Consider the following 17,741-nt stretch of genomic DNA (forward strand, 5'->3'; position numbering starts at 1 on the left):
TTACCCTTCTGAAAATTTTAATTCTCTGTTGCATGAGGATGAAAAGATGAGTTTTTGATTGTGAGGCATTATATTTACTTATTTGGGACATTCTAAGAACCTGAACAAACAAGACGTATAATTTCTCCTGAATCCAATAACTCCAATCTTTTTCTGGATAATGCTCTAAGTGAACACCAAGCACAGCTTGCCCTAGCACAAAGCAGGGTATACTGGTGCATGCATAACAGCCATGGAAAAAACAAAATAAGGGAAAACAAAATTCCACACACGAATTACATTAAAAAAAAAATCTAAAAGTCTTGAATCACACCAGAACATACAAGCTGCACCAAGGTAGTAACTTGCTTTGCTTCATAACTCCCAGATTATATAACCCCAGTTTGCACATGGTAGAATTGACTCAGAGGTTCTGCAACAGAATTGTTCAAATAAAAAAAATGAAGTACTTTAACAAAACGGAAATCTTTACAACAAAACGTGTGTGTGTGTGTGTGTGTGTGTGTGTGTGTGTGTATCTTCTTCATGGCTTCTGGCAGTGGTTTCAGAAAGCAATACATTTATCTACAAAAATGCATGGGAGGATAACTGACAAATTGTTTTTGGACTACAATGTAGTGTACAGTTTAACCTGTTACATCAACGAATACTGGAGACAAATGAATTGCATATATAGTAAAACAAAATTCTGGCTCCCGATAGGCTGAATGTGGTTTTATAAATAGTCTACAGTTCTACGAAAAATAGTTATTTTTTTTTTCTTTTAAATAACTTCTTTAAATGACTGGAAGGTACTCTGCTTAGGAAATAACTTGTGACCATTCAAAGCTAAAGTTAGAGTGTCTGATAACATCACATCTGATTACACCAGTGGCTCTTGGCTTCCAGACTGAACTGAATTTTATTTTGACCTTTAAAGTATTCCTATATGATTTTGGCCCAATAACATTTCAAAGATTGCCTCTTATTATTCCATACTACCAGAGTTTTGATCAACAGAGTTGCTTGAAATGGAGCTCCCTTGACAGAGATGAGGAAGAGCTTCCAGAAAAGCACACTCTGTGAGGGCCACTCAGCTATGGTCTTCCAGCATCCAAACTAGTTAATCTTCCAGACACATAGTGAGGCTCTCCTATTCTTAGGGATATGCTGAGAGAGAATACGATGAGGTGAGGAGAATTTGTGAATTATGCTATAATAGTTACAGGGTGAGAACAAAGTATAATTGTCCAGGATGATAGTGAATTTCCACTAATTTACCAAACCTCTGATCATGACACATAATTAAGGCATTGAGTTTGGCAGGGAAGTCACAGATTCTTGAACGTTCCAGGACTGTAACATCTGCAGCAGCTGGTTATGGAGTCACCAGAGCAGCTAAGTCAGCCCCTGGGCCAGGTCTGGAATAACCTTGGGCCACCTTACCTCCTCCCACAGCAGCAGCAGCTTGGGTGTGGAAGGGGACGGGGAAGTGGGGTGCAGGAGAGAGCGAGGGCTATCAGTGCTGCTTACCTTGTGAGCTCCCTGGAAGTGGCAAAACGTCCCTCCCTCAGCTCCTAGCTCTATAGGTTGTCTCCACCCACAGGCACTGCACCTGAAGCTCTCATAGGCCATGGTTCCTAGCCAATGGGAGTTCTGGAAGCAGCACTTGGGACAGAGGCAGTGCATGGAAGTAGGAGCTGAGGGAGGGACATGTAATCGCTTCTGAGGAGCTGGGTAGGGAGCCTGCAAGAGCCACCAACATAAACATTCCATCCAGAACCAGCTGGGCTTCCAAGACGCATGCTGCCACCTGTGCCCCCCAGCATCTATGGGGCACTGGATCACCTCCCTCCATCATATACAGTATGTGTCATGGGACAGGGTATGGACTGAGATTTTTAATTTTTTTACTGCCCATGATTTGTCCATTACTTTTACTAAAAATATATGTAACTAAAACGTAGCCTGACATATGATGAAAGGAGTGCTTAATATAATAGACAGGTGGTCCTAGTAAGTAAGGCTTTCCTTTTTTATTGCAGTGTTTAAACACAAATATCGCTGTGCTGAGTAAGCGATCACATAAAGTGAAACTGATTTTTCTGATTTTTATTGTCTCATGAGAGAAATAGAATAAGAATTATCAAGTGAACTGTAGTTCAAAACTTTCACAAAATACTAAATACTTTAAAAATATTAATCAGATGGGTAAAAAAATGTGTTTACAAATTTTTATGTTGACCACTCCTCTTTAAGAAAGTGATGTTGAAAGGGTTCAGAATTTAGTCCTGGACTGACCTCTCTCAAATGGAAGGTTGGTGGAAACAAAGAGAAAAAGACTGTTTCAGGATCACCAAAAAAAGTGGAAGACCTCCTTCCCTTTCAGGGAAAAAAAATGAATTTTTAACAACGGTATCTGTCCAATAAAATTAGCAGTCAAGGATATAGCAAAGTTGACAGGTCTATGAATTCTACCTTTTTAAGTATCTTAGAAAATAAAGTTTATTTCATTAACAAGACGAAACAGAATATTTGCTACTTGACATTTTCTACTGGGACTAATCTCTTCTCCAAACAATCAGACTACAGTTGACTTCCTGCAAAGACTGGAGGCAGTTTGGTCTTTTCCATGAGACTCTAGGGCTCAGGCAATCCCTAGAGTTTTGCTGGAAACTAAAGCTGCAGCTAAAGATGGAAGACATCTGATTTCACAACACTCTGGAAAATCACTACAGGTTGGACCCCTCTGGTCTGGCTCCCTCGGTATCTGACTGGTGCCAAACCAGAGAATTTGCTGAACCACAGGAGGCCAATGTTGTCTGGTAGCACTACCAGTCCTGAACGAGGGAGTTTATCTTGACATGGAAAGGTCCCATGCTACCAGCCCCCCAACCTTTTGCGCTGCCGGCCCCAGGTACTCCCTACCAGGCTGCCGAGCTGCTGCATCCCCAGCATCCTGGGCTGCTGTTTCCCCAGTCCCGCTACCGTATTGCTGGACGAGAGAGTCCTAGTTTAGGGGTCCAACCTGTACCAGAATCTTATCAATATGAAGGAAGCATCACTACAATAAAATCTGCTACTGGAGTACGATCGAATTTATGGATAGAAATAATAGTATTCATGACTTTAAGGAATGGTAGGTGGGAAAATAGCAAAATAAAGACAATGGATTTCAAGAAGGCTGACTTGAGCAAACTAAGGGAACTGGTAGGTAAGATCTCATGGGAAGAAGTCTAAGAGGAAAAACAAATTAAGACAGTTGGCAGCTTTTAAAAGAGGTGCAAGCACAAATGTCATGGATAACGAAAGAAATGAAAATTTTTTTTTTATATTAGCAATGCAGAGAACAGCAGATCTCAGAGCAACAATATCATCAGCTTTCCAATAATGGGACATGAATTTATATTAACAGTGTAAGAGTGACAGGAAAAAATATTGGCATTTTACCTTTAGGTAGGACCGGAGAGAGAGCCACATTTTTATATTTTGCACTTTCTTCAACCGGAAGTGAGGAATTTCTGATTTTCTTGCCCTTCTAGCAGATGTTAAATGACCAAAGAGTTTGGCAAAAAGAAGCCTCTAAGAGAGACAAACAAATTTACTGTAATGTGAATAAATTATGAGTCCATTAATGCTACAAAATAGAAAAATGTAACTGTGTTTAACTGAAAATTTGTATTTTACACATCTCCATAATAAGTAGAGCTAGGCAAAAGTTTATTTGCAGAAAAATGCAGTTTTGGTCAATCAAAAGTATTTACAAATTCATATCACATTTACAGCATAGTTTTGACCACACACACAAAAAACAAAACTAATAGAACCCCAAACATTTTGGTAATATCATAATGAGTCATTTTGAAACACGTGCTTAGAGAGATTCCAAAGAAGCAGGGGCTTCTTCCCTTGAGAAGACTACAAAGAACAATGCACATCTTGTTGATTTTCCCTTTAGGAAGAATTTTAAAACACAGCTCTCTAGCTTTTGGGATGCATTCTGAAAAAGACTTACAAAATTCACATACTTTGTGGACTTATAGACTTTTCCCAGAGGAAAAAAACGGCTCTTATTGTGTCCATCATTTAATGGAATAGCTGTGTTACACGACAGACGGCTTTTAAACCCTGGAGATTTTCAATCAGCCACAGGCCTGCTAGATCTAATGCTGGGGTAGCTAAATAAAAATAACCTAACTTCCTCTCTCTCATGCACACAGAGAAAGATCTATATACTTGAACAATAGGAATGTGAAAAATAAAGAAAAAGTATAGTAACTATACTAACTATATATCTACTCAGAGACTACAGTAGTTAAGGAAACAACTATGGTTGATCTCACTGTCACCAGTGTAAGAGGGAACTAAGTTGTAGTTTGGATCCAGCTCCACTCTTTATGCCAGTGGGGGTATTTAGTGGAGGTAATAAGCATAATAGCATGCAAAATCCATTTGCCATTCTAATTAAAAGATGTCTATTCCTGTGTACTGGGATCCACATGGACAGATAAGATCTTTAAGAATGGCAACCCAGCCATCACTGTGATAACTGTGCAAAACAACCTGGTAAGGAGTAGGTGACCAATAGCTAGTCTCTTTGGCTATGTCTAGACTGCAAGCCTCTTTCGAAAGAGAGCGTCTAGACTGCACGTTGAACTTTCGAAAAAGCGGCTTACTTTTTCGAAAGAAAGCATCCAGCAAGTCTGGATGCTCTCTTTCGAAGAAGCCCTATTTACATTGAAGAACGCCTTCTTTCAAAAGAGGAACTTTCGAAAGAAGGCGTTCTTCCTCGTGAAATGAGGTTTACCGCCATCGAAAGAAAAGCCGCGTTCTTTCGATTTAATTTCGAAAGAACGCGGCTGCAGTCTAGACGCATGTGAGGTTTTTTTCGAAAAAAGGCTACTTTTTTCGAAAAAACCCCTGAGTCTGGACACAGCCTTTGGGTACGTCCAGACAGCGGGCACGATTTCAGCATAATGTTGTATCCCGAAATAGCTTTTTCCACGTCTTAACAGCATGCCCTTTAAATACAATCAAAATAATAGGCTTGCTATTCAGACATCCTGGTAAACCTCATTCCACAAGAATTAAGGGATTTGTTGGAATAGTGGTCCGTTGCAAAATGTTTGACACTATCTAAAATAAGCTTGAAATAAAAATTACGCAATTTGCATAGCTCAAATTGCATAGTTTATTTCGAGCTAGCACCACTGTGTAGATGCACCCTTAGGTGTGGTAGGAAATATCTACCCCTCTATTAGAGCATCTTCCTAGGAAGCATAGGAGTGAAAAGTAGTTATAGCTTGTATACGTCAGCCAAAAACCTTCTAATTATAAAACAACGAGTAGTCCTGTGGCACCTTAGAGGCTAACAAATATATAGGCTCATGAGCTTTCATTGCAGAATTTAGTATTCTGCCTGAAAGATAATCAATCTTTTTAAAATATATAATTTTATTATTTAATCCCTTAACTCTAATATGGATAGAGGGCCTTCATTCCTTAACGAAAAATCTCACACTCATACCCTCTCCCTCTCTCTCTTCCTCCATCTCTCCCTCCCCCTCCCTCCTCACAAGTCTGTGGTTTGGTCTTTTTCTGCCTACTCATTGTCTATGAAGCTGAACAGGGGAACCAGAGCGGATATCAATTATTTACATTCCATTTGGAAATCTGGCCCCATTGATGCTCCTTCGTAGAGAAAACAAATTCAGACACTTCCAAAAAAATTTCCAAGTGGCTGGCAATCTGTCTTCAAAGGAGCAGAGCTAATTGTCTTGTCCCCGTGGGACAGATCGTTTCTGGATCTCTCAGATAAGGTACCGGAGTATCAAGAAACGACACTCCAGAGGCTCTAATCATATCTACTGCATGGAAGCTATAAAGGACAATGGTTCTACATTTTCCCTGATAGTCCCAACATGGTATATCATTAGGGATCCCCTGGGAGGCCTGTTGTTGTGGTGACAGCAGGGAGAGGAAGCTGGGCCTGCACTATCTGATGTTGGAAGTGTCTGTACTATAGTCAGTGTCCTCCATACACTGCCTGAGGGGAGGCAGAAGAGGAGAAGACATCTGAATTCTAAAGTCAGGAGTGGGCTGATGATGTGGGTTCTAAAGATTAGCCACTATTTTCCATCTGGATTGCTGTCCATCTGGAATCACTCCCGTTGTGGAAATAAGGTAGGAAGAACTGCTTGTCAATGGACATAGGATATTCCAATCCTGCCTGGGTCATTTCCTATATAGAGTATAGGAGAGTTGAGAGAAATTCAGCATGGTTAAGAATTTGTTGGGCAAATTATTGAGCTAACGTATTAATCATGAATTTGAAATAAAAAGTGAAAGATTCCCTAGGACAAAACTCTATAGCAGGGATGTCTTACTGAGACATTGGTTGTAAGGGAGACTGATAAAAACTAGAGGAAATTTCAAAGGCATAGGTGTTTCCCTTCTGCCAGTGACTATCAGGTCTGGTTCTGCCACCAAAATAAGCAAACTGAAGTGTCCAATGCAATGGATCTGTGGATCTTAGCACCAAGAAGAAACAGTTTAAATTATTGAGAACCAACAAAACTCATTAAGCATAATATAGGTTGAACCCTCTTCAGTCTAGCACTTTTTGCTCTGGTAACATCCATGGTCCAGCATGATGTTGGTTAGCCAGATATCCACTTATCATGGGTGTGGCCAGGTTTCCCATAGCCCCATAAAGTTTGTTTACAGCCACTAGTCTTGGCTCTCAGTATTCTGGGCAGTTATTTAGCTAGAATTTGCCCCTAAATGTCTTTTAAGAGCCCAGTAAACAGTGGAAGTGTTGGTAATGCTGCTAGGCAACAATGACAACTTGGACAAATTCACTAGTTCAGCACCAGGCCGGGCCCTGAGGGTGCAAGACTAGAGAGGTTCATTCCATACTTTTCCTTCCATGAAGGAACACAACAATGAGAGGCTTGATATTATATTTACCTGTTTATATGTTCTCTCTGCTACACATAGCAAAAAAAAGAAAATCCATACAAGGGACACACGGACTACAAAACTTATTATAACCATAGAAAGAACTAGTATGTCTCCATTTGACCCAAATGCAATAACACAAAGTTCAGAGGCAGAATGTGTAGCTAGCTGTTCCAAATCTTTAGTTTGGGAAAGTCGAAATATAAATGGTGTGAAACCCAGGATTAAAGAGATTACATTTCCAAAAATCTGGTATCCTATTCCTGGTGTGTAGCTGTTCACCTAAAAATGGAAGATATAAAATTATCCAGAATTAACCTCGTGCCTGTTAATGTCAATAACTTAGTTATTATTTCAGTTTAACAATGATGGTTTTAAAAAAAAAAAAAAAAGCCATACAAGATGTAAAATATTTATTTTATAAACACTTTCAAAAATTTACTGTTACAGAAACTATATACCTCTTTGAATATATAAAATGACTATGAAACTGAAGTTGAGGATGGATAGGTAGCTATAGAAGCAGGTGAAAATACTTTATTTTCAGTGTGTACTAACTAAGTAAATAAATTAAGCCTATAAATTGTTATTTTTGTAAGGACAGGCCATGGGGTAGCTGGGTAATTTTATAAAAAAAATTAGACAACACTTAAATAATATATGTGCCAATTATCCTCATTCCTTTGCTTAAATGTATCTTGTTCTCCTTCCCTGCATCTTTGTCTTTTTAGGTTTTACATTCGTTGCAGGGACATCATCTTCTAAATATTTGTAGAATACCTAGCACCATGGAATCCCAATCCTGTCTGGGTCTTTGGGTTTTACTACAAAATAAATGAATAATTGATGACTATGCTATCTCTATGGCTAAGGCAAATGTGACTGAACTAACCTGTAACTGTACTGTCCTCTAACTGTTCATCCACAGAGGATAAAACTCTCATTATTGCTAAAACTAATGATGGTTCTCTTTAGCTAAGCTTTTGTTTATCTGGATTTGCTACTGAAGTCTATTTTTTTTCTCTGCTAGCATCCATATCAGTTCTACTGGTACAGCATATGGGACGGGTAGTCAACAGGCCAAATGTGGACTACCGCATGCTTCTGAACGAATTCCACAACTTTTTATTTATTTATTATCTTTTTTTTTTTTTCCTTGGAATCTGAGCCTTGACTATACCCTCATGAAGAAATCTGGACCTTGACAAAAATAATTGACTTACCTTTGGAAATGGGGTCATATCAGTAAGATAATTTTATTTGGAAACATTTTGGTGCAGACATAGCATCCATTTCCTTAAATATTTATTTCTTGAAGTATGCACATTTTTTCTAACCTGAACTATAGTTTTCAGATACTTATATGTATGACTATATCTTATATATAAAATCCAGAAGTGATACTGTTTGTTCCCAAGAGTTGGGAACCAATGGTGATGTTCATAAAATGTTCTATAGCCTGAAAATAAATCCAATAAAAGTAACAATTTAGCTCACTCTATGGATCTATAGTCATTCAAATTTAAAATGCAGTTTTAAGATCTGAGATTCAGTAACTCTTTTAACCACTGTTGGTAACAAAATGAGAATCAAAATAAGATCTTATCAAGGAAGACTGCTAACGATATTTGCTGAAGGTTGTCAGAGAAAATCTGACCAACTTTGGATAAATACTGAGTGCTAATTATAGTTTGCACGAAGTAAAAATAAAAGAATACTCACTCTGTTCATTATCATGCCGCTGATTTCAAGCACTGACATATCAGCCTTCTTGCAATCATTACCCTCCCATACAATAGCGCTTACTTTTTCTAGTCCTGGATTGGAACTATGGAGCCACGGCAAATGACTCTATAGAAAGCAAAGATATTCATTTGTAAATAATAAGTATTGTATGGTTCACCAACAAGATTTACTTCACTGTCAATACTTTTGGCTGACAAAAGAAATTACAGCAGACCATATCTTGAATATAGTTGTGAAGAGCTTTCATGTGTGCCAGTTATCAACCTGCGGGTCAAGACCCCAAAGTGGGTTGTGACCCCATTTTAATGGATTTGTGAAACTAAATTACTAAAACAATCGTTACATTTGGTTAGTTGCAGGGACAAAGCAGAGTGGAATTTTAAAACAATATAAAGGATTTTCCTTTCAAGGCGTAAAAACACTCAAGAGCATTTTTTTTTTAAATGTACAATTGAACATCTGCAGAAAATCAAAGGCAGCATATCTGGTCTAATACCATTCTACTGTAAGTTTACTTATTTTATTCTTGATAAGAAATTTAAGCAAAGTGCAACTATAAACAGAACAAAAGATAGTAAACAGTAAAACTGAAAGCTAAAATGAAATCCCTATGTTTAGCACAAATATGCAAATTAATATATTCAGTTTATATTAGAAAGCTATTCTTTTCAGAAGCCATATTTTCATGGTTTTTTAAAATTTCTAACAACATAACTGCTGATTTTTTAAAAAAAATAACTCTAGAAAGTATACACAAATCATACATGCACCAAAATTATAATATTAATAGGTACAAAAACAGAGTATATATTTTAGAAACTGATTAATTTTAAAAACACTTAATGCCCATATTTTCCAAATATTCATGTGTATGTACGTAATTTTAATTTACAGCCCATATGTAAACTAAGAAGGTCTCTAAAAAGCCCTGTTTGAACTGTGTCTAATTCAAAGATTAGTTTCTAAAGTCTGCATTGCAGTAATAAAGCATAATCATTCTGATGATCGTGTTCCATCAGTGATTCATGAATGCTACAACTGTCTTACTCTTATCTATTAATAGATAACTGACCTTAAAACAAAAAATTAATCTAAAAATATAATACAATAAAGCTCTGCAGAATCAGAAGCAAGTTAAATGCCAAAATTCAATTTTCTCCCTTGTATGATTCAAGGTATCAAGAACTAGTTAAAGGAAACAATCCAATAACAAATAATACACATTATTACTAAGAAATAATGTGCAACAGATATCTGATTAATGTAGTATGTATAACAAGAGCAATGTTTAAGTAAAAACATTCTCATTTTCTCATGGTTAAATGGGAAAAGAAAGAGTTACTCACCTTGGTGCACTAACGGTGCTTCTTTGAGATGGGTCCCTATGGGTGCTCCACTCTGGGTGCTGGTGCGTCCTCACGCCGGCGACCGGAGACTTTTTCTAGCAGTTTCTGCCGCACCACGCAGGCACTATAGCACCCTCTAGTGCCATTGGAATTCTTGGGCGCGTGTGTGCGCGGCTCCTCCATTCCTTCTCTACACGCTAGAGTACAAGGCTCCAAAGCAGGGGAAGGAGGGAGGGTAGTGGAGCACCCACAAGGACCCATCTCGAAGCAGAACCGTTATTGCACCAAGGTGAGTAACTCTTTCTTTTCCTTCAAGTGTTCCCTGTGGGTGCTCCACTCTGGGTGACTACAGAGCAGTTGTCAGCTCACGGAGCCATGTGGTAGTCACTGTGGACAACACTGCGTGTCCCGCCGCCATGGATGATGCTATAGAAGAAGAGAGTGCATAATGCTGCACAAAGGTGTGGTCGGATGACCAGGTGGCAGCGTCACAAATGTCTTGGAGTGGAAAATTCTGAAGGAAGGCAGTTGTGGAAGCCACAGCTCTGGTGGAGTGAGCCGTGATGCTCTCAGGTAAGTGTTTGTTGTATAAGGTATAACAAATTCGAACGGAGGAAGTAATCCATTTCAAGATTCTCTGAGATGAGACCACTTGTCCCCTAGATCTTTCGGCGTAGGAGATGAAAAGCCTAGGTGAGGCTCACCATGGTTTCGTGGGGTCAACATAAAACGCCAGTGCACGTTGGACGTCTTAAAGTGTGCCATGCTGCCTGGATTAGGTCAGCATGAGGGTTCGGAAAGAAGGCAGGTAAGTGTATATGTTCATTCATGTGGAAAGGTGAAGGTAATTTGGGAAGAAATTTTGGGTGGGGTTAGAGTATTACTCTGTCCTTTGTAAATACAGTATATGGTGGGTCGGCCATCAAGGCCGCCAGTTTGCTCACCCTCTTGCTGTAGGTAATTGTGATGAGGAAGGACACCTTCATGGATAAGTGAGACCAAGAACAGGTAGCCAGCAGTTCAAATGGAGGCTTTGTCAAGCTTTTTAGAACGTGATTCAAATCCCAGATGGGGACCGGTGGACGGACCGGCAGGAAGGTGTTCTGTAGGCCTTTAAAGAAGCGTTTGGTCAATGGGTTAGCGAGGAATGACACGCCATCCGTAGAATGATGAAAAGCCGCTATAGTGGCAGCGTGGACCTTGACACTGCTGAGTGCGAGGCCTGACTGCTTGAAGGATAACAGGTAATCCAGTAAGGTAGGTAAAGAGGCAGACTGTGGAGGAGTTGCATGCAGCCAACTATACCAGTGAGAGAATCGCTTCCATTTGTATAAGTAAGCTCTTCTGATAGAATGTCTTCTATTGTTTTTCAGTATGTCCTTCACCTGTTCCGAGCAGGTAATCTCCGCATCCTGGAGCTATGAAGGAGCCAGGTGTGGAGGTGAAGCTTGACAAGGACTGGATGGAGAGTCCTGCCATGATTCTGCGACAGGAGGTCGTGATGGAGACGGAAGGGATACGGGTCTGTCATCATCATCTTGAGAAGGTAAGGGTACCATGTCTGTCTGGGCCATGCGGGGGCCACTAGTATGACCCGCGCTTGGTCTGTCCTTATCTTGTTGAGGACTCTATGTAGAAGCGGGAAGGGAGGAAATTCATAGAGGAGAGGGGCATCCCATGTGATAGAAAAGACGTCTCTGAGGGAATGTTTTCCCAGGGCTCCTCTGGAGCAATACAGATGACATTTCCTGTTGTTCTTTGTAGCAAAGAGGTCTATGTCTGGTTATCACCGAAAGAATAATAGGGTTAGGGCATGTCTGTCAAGCTCCCACTCATGCTGATCTTGGAATGTTCGACTTAGGGCATCCGCTGTGATACTGAGGATGCCTGGGAGGTAAACAGCAAACAGAGTGATTCGGTGTGTGAGACACCAGTTCCAGAACTTGATAGCTTCCCAAAGGAGGGAAGGGGATCGAGCCTCCCCTTATCGGTTGATGTAGTACATGCAGGTAGTGTTGTCTGTCGTGATGGTAAAGGACTTGTGCATTATATACTGTTTGAAGTGTTGGCACGCATATCTGACCACTCGTAATTCGAGGAGGTTGATATTGAAGGTTTGTTCCGGGAAAGCCCATTTGCCCTGGACTGTGATGTTTTCTAAATGGGCTCCCCATCCCATAAGCGAGGTGTCTGCTACAACTGTGAGTATGGGGAGGATGGGGACGAGGACGAAGACTCTGAAAGGGAACGCCTTGCAGCATGTTGTATAGAATTGTCCACCAAAGCAGGGAGCTGAGAATGCATGGTGGGATAGTGACAAGCTTGGAAAGTTGATCTCTCGAGGGTTTGTAAACTGTCACGAGCCAAGACTGAAGAGCTCTCATGTGGAGCCTGGCCAAGGTGACAACATAGGTCGTGGAAGTCATATGCCCAAGGATCTTGAGACAGTGTCTGACCATCACGGTCAGAGTTGACTGCGCCGACCGGATCAGGTCTCATATGGTGGCAAACCTGTGGTCGGGGAGTGTAGCCCTTGCTGTGACTGTAGATGAGAGTGCCTATAAATTTTAGCCTCTGCATTGGGAGTAAGGTGGATTTTGTGTAGTTTATGTGAAAACCGAGGAGGAGGAGAAGGGCTACTGTACTGTGTCTCATGGTTTTGGTTTCGTGGAAAGACACGCTTTCTATAAGGCAGTCGTCCAAGCATGGGAATATTATGGTCCCTTGTCACCGAAGCAATGCCATTACGACTGCTAAGGTCTTGGAAAACACCCTGGGGAAAGTTGAGAGGCCAAACAGGAGTACCCGGTATTGATAGTGTTGGTTGCCTACCGTAAGTCATAAGAAACGTCTGTGAGCAGGATGAACCATAATGTGAAAATAGGCATCCTGGAGGTCGAGAGCCAATAGCCAATCTCCTTGATCAAGAGTGGGAATGACTGTTGCTAGAGTAACCATCTTGAAATGGTGGTATGCCATGTATTTGTTGAGGCGCCTGAGGTTTAAGATGGGTCATCACCCTCCCGTCTTCCTCTGGGTAGGAAGTAGGTTGAATAGAAACCCCAGCCCTGGAATTGCAGTGGTACTTGTTCCACTGTGCCGAGTTGAAGACGACATGCAACCTCCTATTGCAAAACGGCCTCGTGAGAGGAGTCCTTGAAAAGGGACAGGGTAGGAGAGTGGGTAGGAGGGATGGAGGTAAATGGGATAGAATGACCGTATTGAATCAGTTCCAGAACCCATTTGTCCAAAGTGATGAGAGACCATTGGTGGAAAAAGGCCCGGAGGAGTTGGTGGAACTGAGGGGTGTCAGTTGGCGATAATGGTCAATTGGCTTTGCGGCTCTCAACCTGACCTTCAAACCTGCTGCTTGCTTGCCAGAGGAAGGGTAGTGAGGTGTTGTTGGTGTTGCCGTTGGGGTCTATGCCGCTGTGGTCTTTGTCTTGGGCGGAAGTCATTTCTGGGCTGATGCCTGAAGGTATCTCTGTGGCATTGGTATGGCTTATACCTAATTCTCTTGAAGGGGGGAGTGTACATTCCCAGTGTCCTTAGAGTTGTGCAAGAGTCCTTCATGGAATGCAGCACTTCATCTGTCTTTGCAGCAAAAAGGTTGGTTTGATAGAAAGGTAGGTCCTCAACTTTTTGCTGCAGATCCCTGGGTACCCCAGATGCCTGTAGCCAGGATGTTCTGCAAAGGACAATCGCGGAGGCAGTCATGCGAGCTGCGGTGTCCGCTACATCCATGGCGGACTGTAGGGCTGTACGAGAGATGTTGTGACCCTCTTGCATGATGTTAACAAGGTCGGCCTCTTATGCTCTGGGAGGTGTTGGAGCAGATCCTGTAGCTTTGAATAATTAGCGTGGTCAAAGTCTGCGAGCATGGCTATGTAATTCGCAACTCTCAAAAGTAGCGTGGGCGATGAATAAACTTTACGCCCCATAATGTCCACCTTTTAATGGTCCTTATCTTGTGGAGTGGTCCTGAGATTGGGTTGTTTGCCCTTGTGTAGTACCAAATCCACCACTAAGGAATTCGGAAGTGGGTGAGTAAAGAGGAAGTCCATGTTTTTAGGAGCAATGAAGTATTTGTGATATACTCTTATTTGTTGGGGTGATGGATGCGGGAGTTTGCCAGATGTCATCGGCCAGGTCCATGATAGCTTCATCCATTGGGAGAGCTAATCTGGAGGTAGCTGTAGGCTGTAATGTGCGGAGAAGAAAATATTGTTTCTCCTGCACTCTCTGGAGATCTCTTTGTTGAACTATAGCCACCCTTTTCAAAAGGTCTTGAAATTTCTTAATGTCATCACCAGATGGTGCAGCTTCTGGTGTGACCACTTCGTCTGGAGATGAAGACGAGATATCAAGTGGTGACCTAATCTCTCCTTCAGAGAGAGGGAGTCATGTGCTTCCGAGGGGGCTGGAGAGTTCGGCTCGGTGGAAGAGATCGTGGTGGCAGGCGAGGCAGGAGGTGACCTAGAAATGGTACAAGGCGCCCGATGGTGGCCCCTTTTCAAACGCCGCTCCCAGGGTTGCCATGGGGTGGTGTATGGCGGTGGTGGGTAGGTGTATTGCTTGGCATACCATGGATGTGGAGGAGGAGAGTATGCGTATTGAACCACAGCAGGCTGCCAGGAGGGAGGTCTATGCTCCAGGCTAGAGTGCCACGAAGAAAATTTGCTCCGTGATTTGGTGCCGATATCACTGGGGGAGCGAGAGACGACCGAAGAGCGGCGGGACCTCACTGAATAAATGGAGGAGCCCAGGGAAGGTGGTGCCGATGACATGCGGCTTTGGACTGGGGATTAGTGTCATTCATGCCTCCCGGTCAGTGCCGTACGGTATGGTGTAGGTGGTGCTGGGGCCGGTGCAAGTAATGGTGGTGACGACGGTGCCGGGGGTTGTTCAGGTGCCGAACTACTCGGCGGTGGCATGTCAGTGTGGGCCTTCTTCAGCACCAGGCCAGGAGCCGGTTTCACATGGTGCTTCGCCCGATCTTTGTGGCAACTTGTCGGTGCAGTCAGCACCAAGGGTGCCTCCGGTGCCATACTAGTCAGTGCCGCCAATCTCTGTCTTGGCTCAAAGTGAGCTCTCTTGTGCGGTGCCCATGACTTAGGCAATGCTGCCCCCAAAGTTCCAGGCCTGGCCTCAGTGCTAACCCGTGCTGCCGCCGGCGCCGAGGGTAGCAATGGGCTTGGGGGTAGACCAGTTTTTGAAGAGTTGCGGGGCCAGAGTGGGTAGAAGGAGGATTTTTTGCCATACCTTTACTCAACTGAGCTGATCTTGAAGGCGTAGGAGAGTCCTCCGAGGATGGGCGAAGGAACTTCTCGTACAACGTCTTGAGTCTGTTAGCTTGGTCTTGGCGTGCCCTTGCTGTTAATTTCGAACAGTAGGGGCACTTTTGAGTTTGGTTCGCCTCCCCTAGGCACTTAATACATTTGGAGTGCCCGTCCGAAGCAGGCATGGCATCCCGACATGACTCTCACCTCCTAAAACCCAGGGAACTGGGCATGAGGGGGTTGGGGAAAAGCGGCAAAGTGCAACAAGGACTTTTTTTCCCCCCTTAAACTTGACAGGGGAAGAGAAGAGGGCTAAAAAACTTGGATTATGAGGAACTATTTTTTCAACAGGAATAAGGAGAACAGTTGGCTCCGTCTACTGCTGAGGACGGTAGAGAAGGAACTGAGGAGCCACACCATGCACGCGCCCAAGAATTCCAACAGCACTAGAGGGCGCTATGGCACCTGCGTGGCGTGGCAGAAACTGCTAGAAAAAGTCGCCGGTCGCCAGCGCTAGGACACACCAGCACTCAGAGTGAAGCACCCATGGGGACCACTCAAAGAAGAAGTTAATCAAATTACAAAAGTATGCAATTTGATTAAAGGTATCATATGCACTCTAAGGCCTGTAGTATACTTATTTGACACTTGGAAGGATTTTCCTAAACAGCATGGCACAAAATTAAGTGTTAAAACAGATATTATTGGTGTTCTACTATAGTTCAAGGAAGGATTAAATGACATGTGAATGTTCACAACTTTCAAAAATGAGTGAATGATTATTGCTTAGGAATAGTATAGCAGTATTTACATTTTTTTATAGTTATATTTCTATCTTACACATAACCAATGGAAGAAGATTCACACAAATGAAAGGCACACACACAATACTGAGTACATAAACCAGAAGATATGTCACAAGGGATTGGTTTTGCTACAGTAGAAAAAAAAAGATGTTTGGCAATTATATTGAAGCCAAACATCTGAAACCCTTCCCTTCTTTAGAAACAATCCCAGCACAGATTATTAAAAACTGGAATTCCATCCCAAAGAAATTCTGATACTTCAACATATGTTTTTGTCCTGAGTCACAATGAAAAAGTTTAAATACTGAAATTTTTGTAGAACAAAATGCTCCAAAAAATGTAATTAGGAAGTGTTTTGACATTCTGAATGTAAATGATTAATTTCCCTCTTAGTTGAGCACTGAATTATGCTCACTAGAACTGCAGCATACTGCGGTACCTTACGAGAGTTGTAGTTTTGGTGCTTCATGATCTCCATATTTCCCGTATGGGCTAGGCTCCCTAGCTGGACTACATCTTCCATTATACTATTTTCCATAGTTTATAGGATTTAAATCAGATCTTTGCAACTAATCCATCATTTAATTTCTGGTTTTTTTCATATAATGTAAGTGTCTCTCCCCCTCTTCTAATTCCTGAACACTTTATAAAGCTGTTAGGACTACAGATAGCAAGTACTCCATTAGATAACAAAAATCTTAAAGGACACCAACCTGATGAAATGGGTCATCTCTGTATTCTTTTTTCACACATGGATTAACTTGAGGGTTTTCAACATCTGTCTCACTGGTGCAGGAAGAGCGGCACTCTGCACAGTGCAACAGGTCTTCCCACAGCACATCTTCAGTTTCCGATTCTGGCCTTGTGCTCTCAGAATCCTGTCTGGAACTTGAACACCGAGAACTGCAACTAGTCCCTGATTTAGGGGGATCCTGCAATTAAGATATACACTGGCATTAATCCAGTTTGCATAGTCCACCCTATTTCAAATGCCAATTACCAAATTAAACACACACTCATTTTTAAACCAAGATTATTGTCCAGTTTCACTGGAAATAAGAATAAACAGTACAAGAATCATTAAGAAGAACTAAAATTAATTTGTTCAAATGTCACTGTTTCATTGTAGACTACAAATAATTATTACACACTGCAGTGCAAATATTCCAGTACGACCTCTTCCACATAAGTGTTCTAGATGTGAAAAATAATTTGAGGTGTGGGTCATGTACATAGAATTAACACAGTGTAGAATTAACACCACACTATTTTAACAGAAAAAAGAAAAGCTGAAAAGCCAAATCAGTTCTTTTTTCACTGGAATTAATTCAGGTGCTACTTAAAATCCCATTCTTATATGTTTATGACTCAGCCATCAGTGGTGATCAAACCCCAAATATTGTGAAAGCCTGTCCCCAAAATGGAGAGATGAGGTGAGAGGAGCAAGAATTGGAACAGTTATCTGGACAAGCAAGTCTACTGCTGCTATCTGGACAAGCAAGTCTACTGCTGCTATTGAATGCCATAATAATGTGTCTGCTCCCCACAGCAAACACAAACCCCTAATGATTGCAGAGGGAGTGGGAATGAGCTCCACCCTGCCTGTTCATGTAGAACATGCGTAC

The 17,741-nt window shown here is 41.8% G+C and overlaps 1 protein-coding gene across 5 annotated transcripts in view; it reads right to left on the reverse strand.

Annotated features, from left to right (window-relative positions):
• The window catches only part of PHTF2 (putative homeodomain transcription factor 2), a 133,111-nt gene that overhangs the window by 21,072 nt on the left and 94,298 nt on the right, over nucleotides 1-17,741 (reverse strand). For 4 of the 5 annotated variants that reach the window (XM_006117154.4, XM_075926619.1, XM_075926638.1 and 1 more), the window contains 4 exons: nucleotides 16,830-17,048; nucleotides 8,662-8,790; nucleotides 6,949-7,221; nucleotides 3,430-3,561 (listed from right to left, as the gene is read on the reverse strand). In XM_006117154.4, the coding sequence (XP_006117216.2) occupies nucleotides 3,430-3,561; nucleotides 6,949-7,221; nucleotides 8,662-8,790; nucleotides 16,830-17,048 (753 nt within the window). The remainder of the gene's footprint in view (nucleotides 1-3,429; nucleotides 3,562-6,948; nucleotides 7,222-8,661; nucleotides 8,791-16,829; nucleotides 17,049-17,741) is intronic. The other variant, XM_075926646.1, reaches the window with a different exon arrangement.

The sequence above is a fragment of the Pelodiscus sinensis genome, chromosome 1 (genome assembly GCF_049634645.1).
Source record: "Pelodiscus sinensis isolate JC-2024 chromosome 1, ASM4963464v1, whole genome shotgun sequence".
NCBI lineage: Eukaryota > Metazoa > Chordata > Testudines > Trionychidae > Pelodiscus > Pelodiscus sinensis.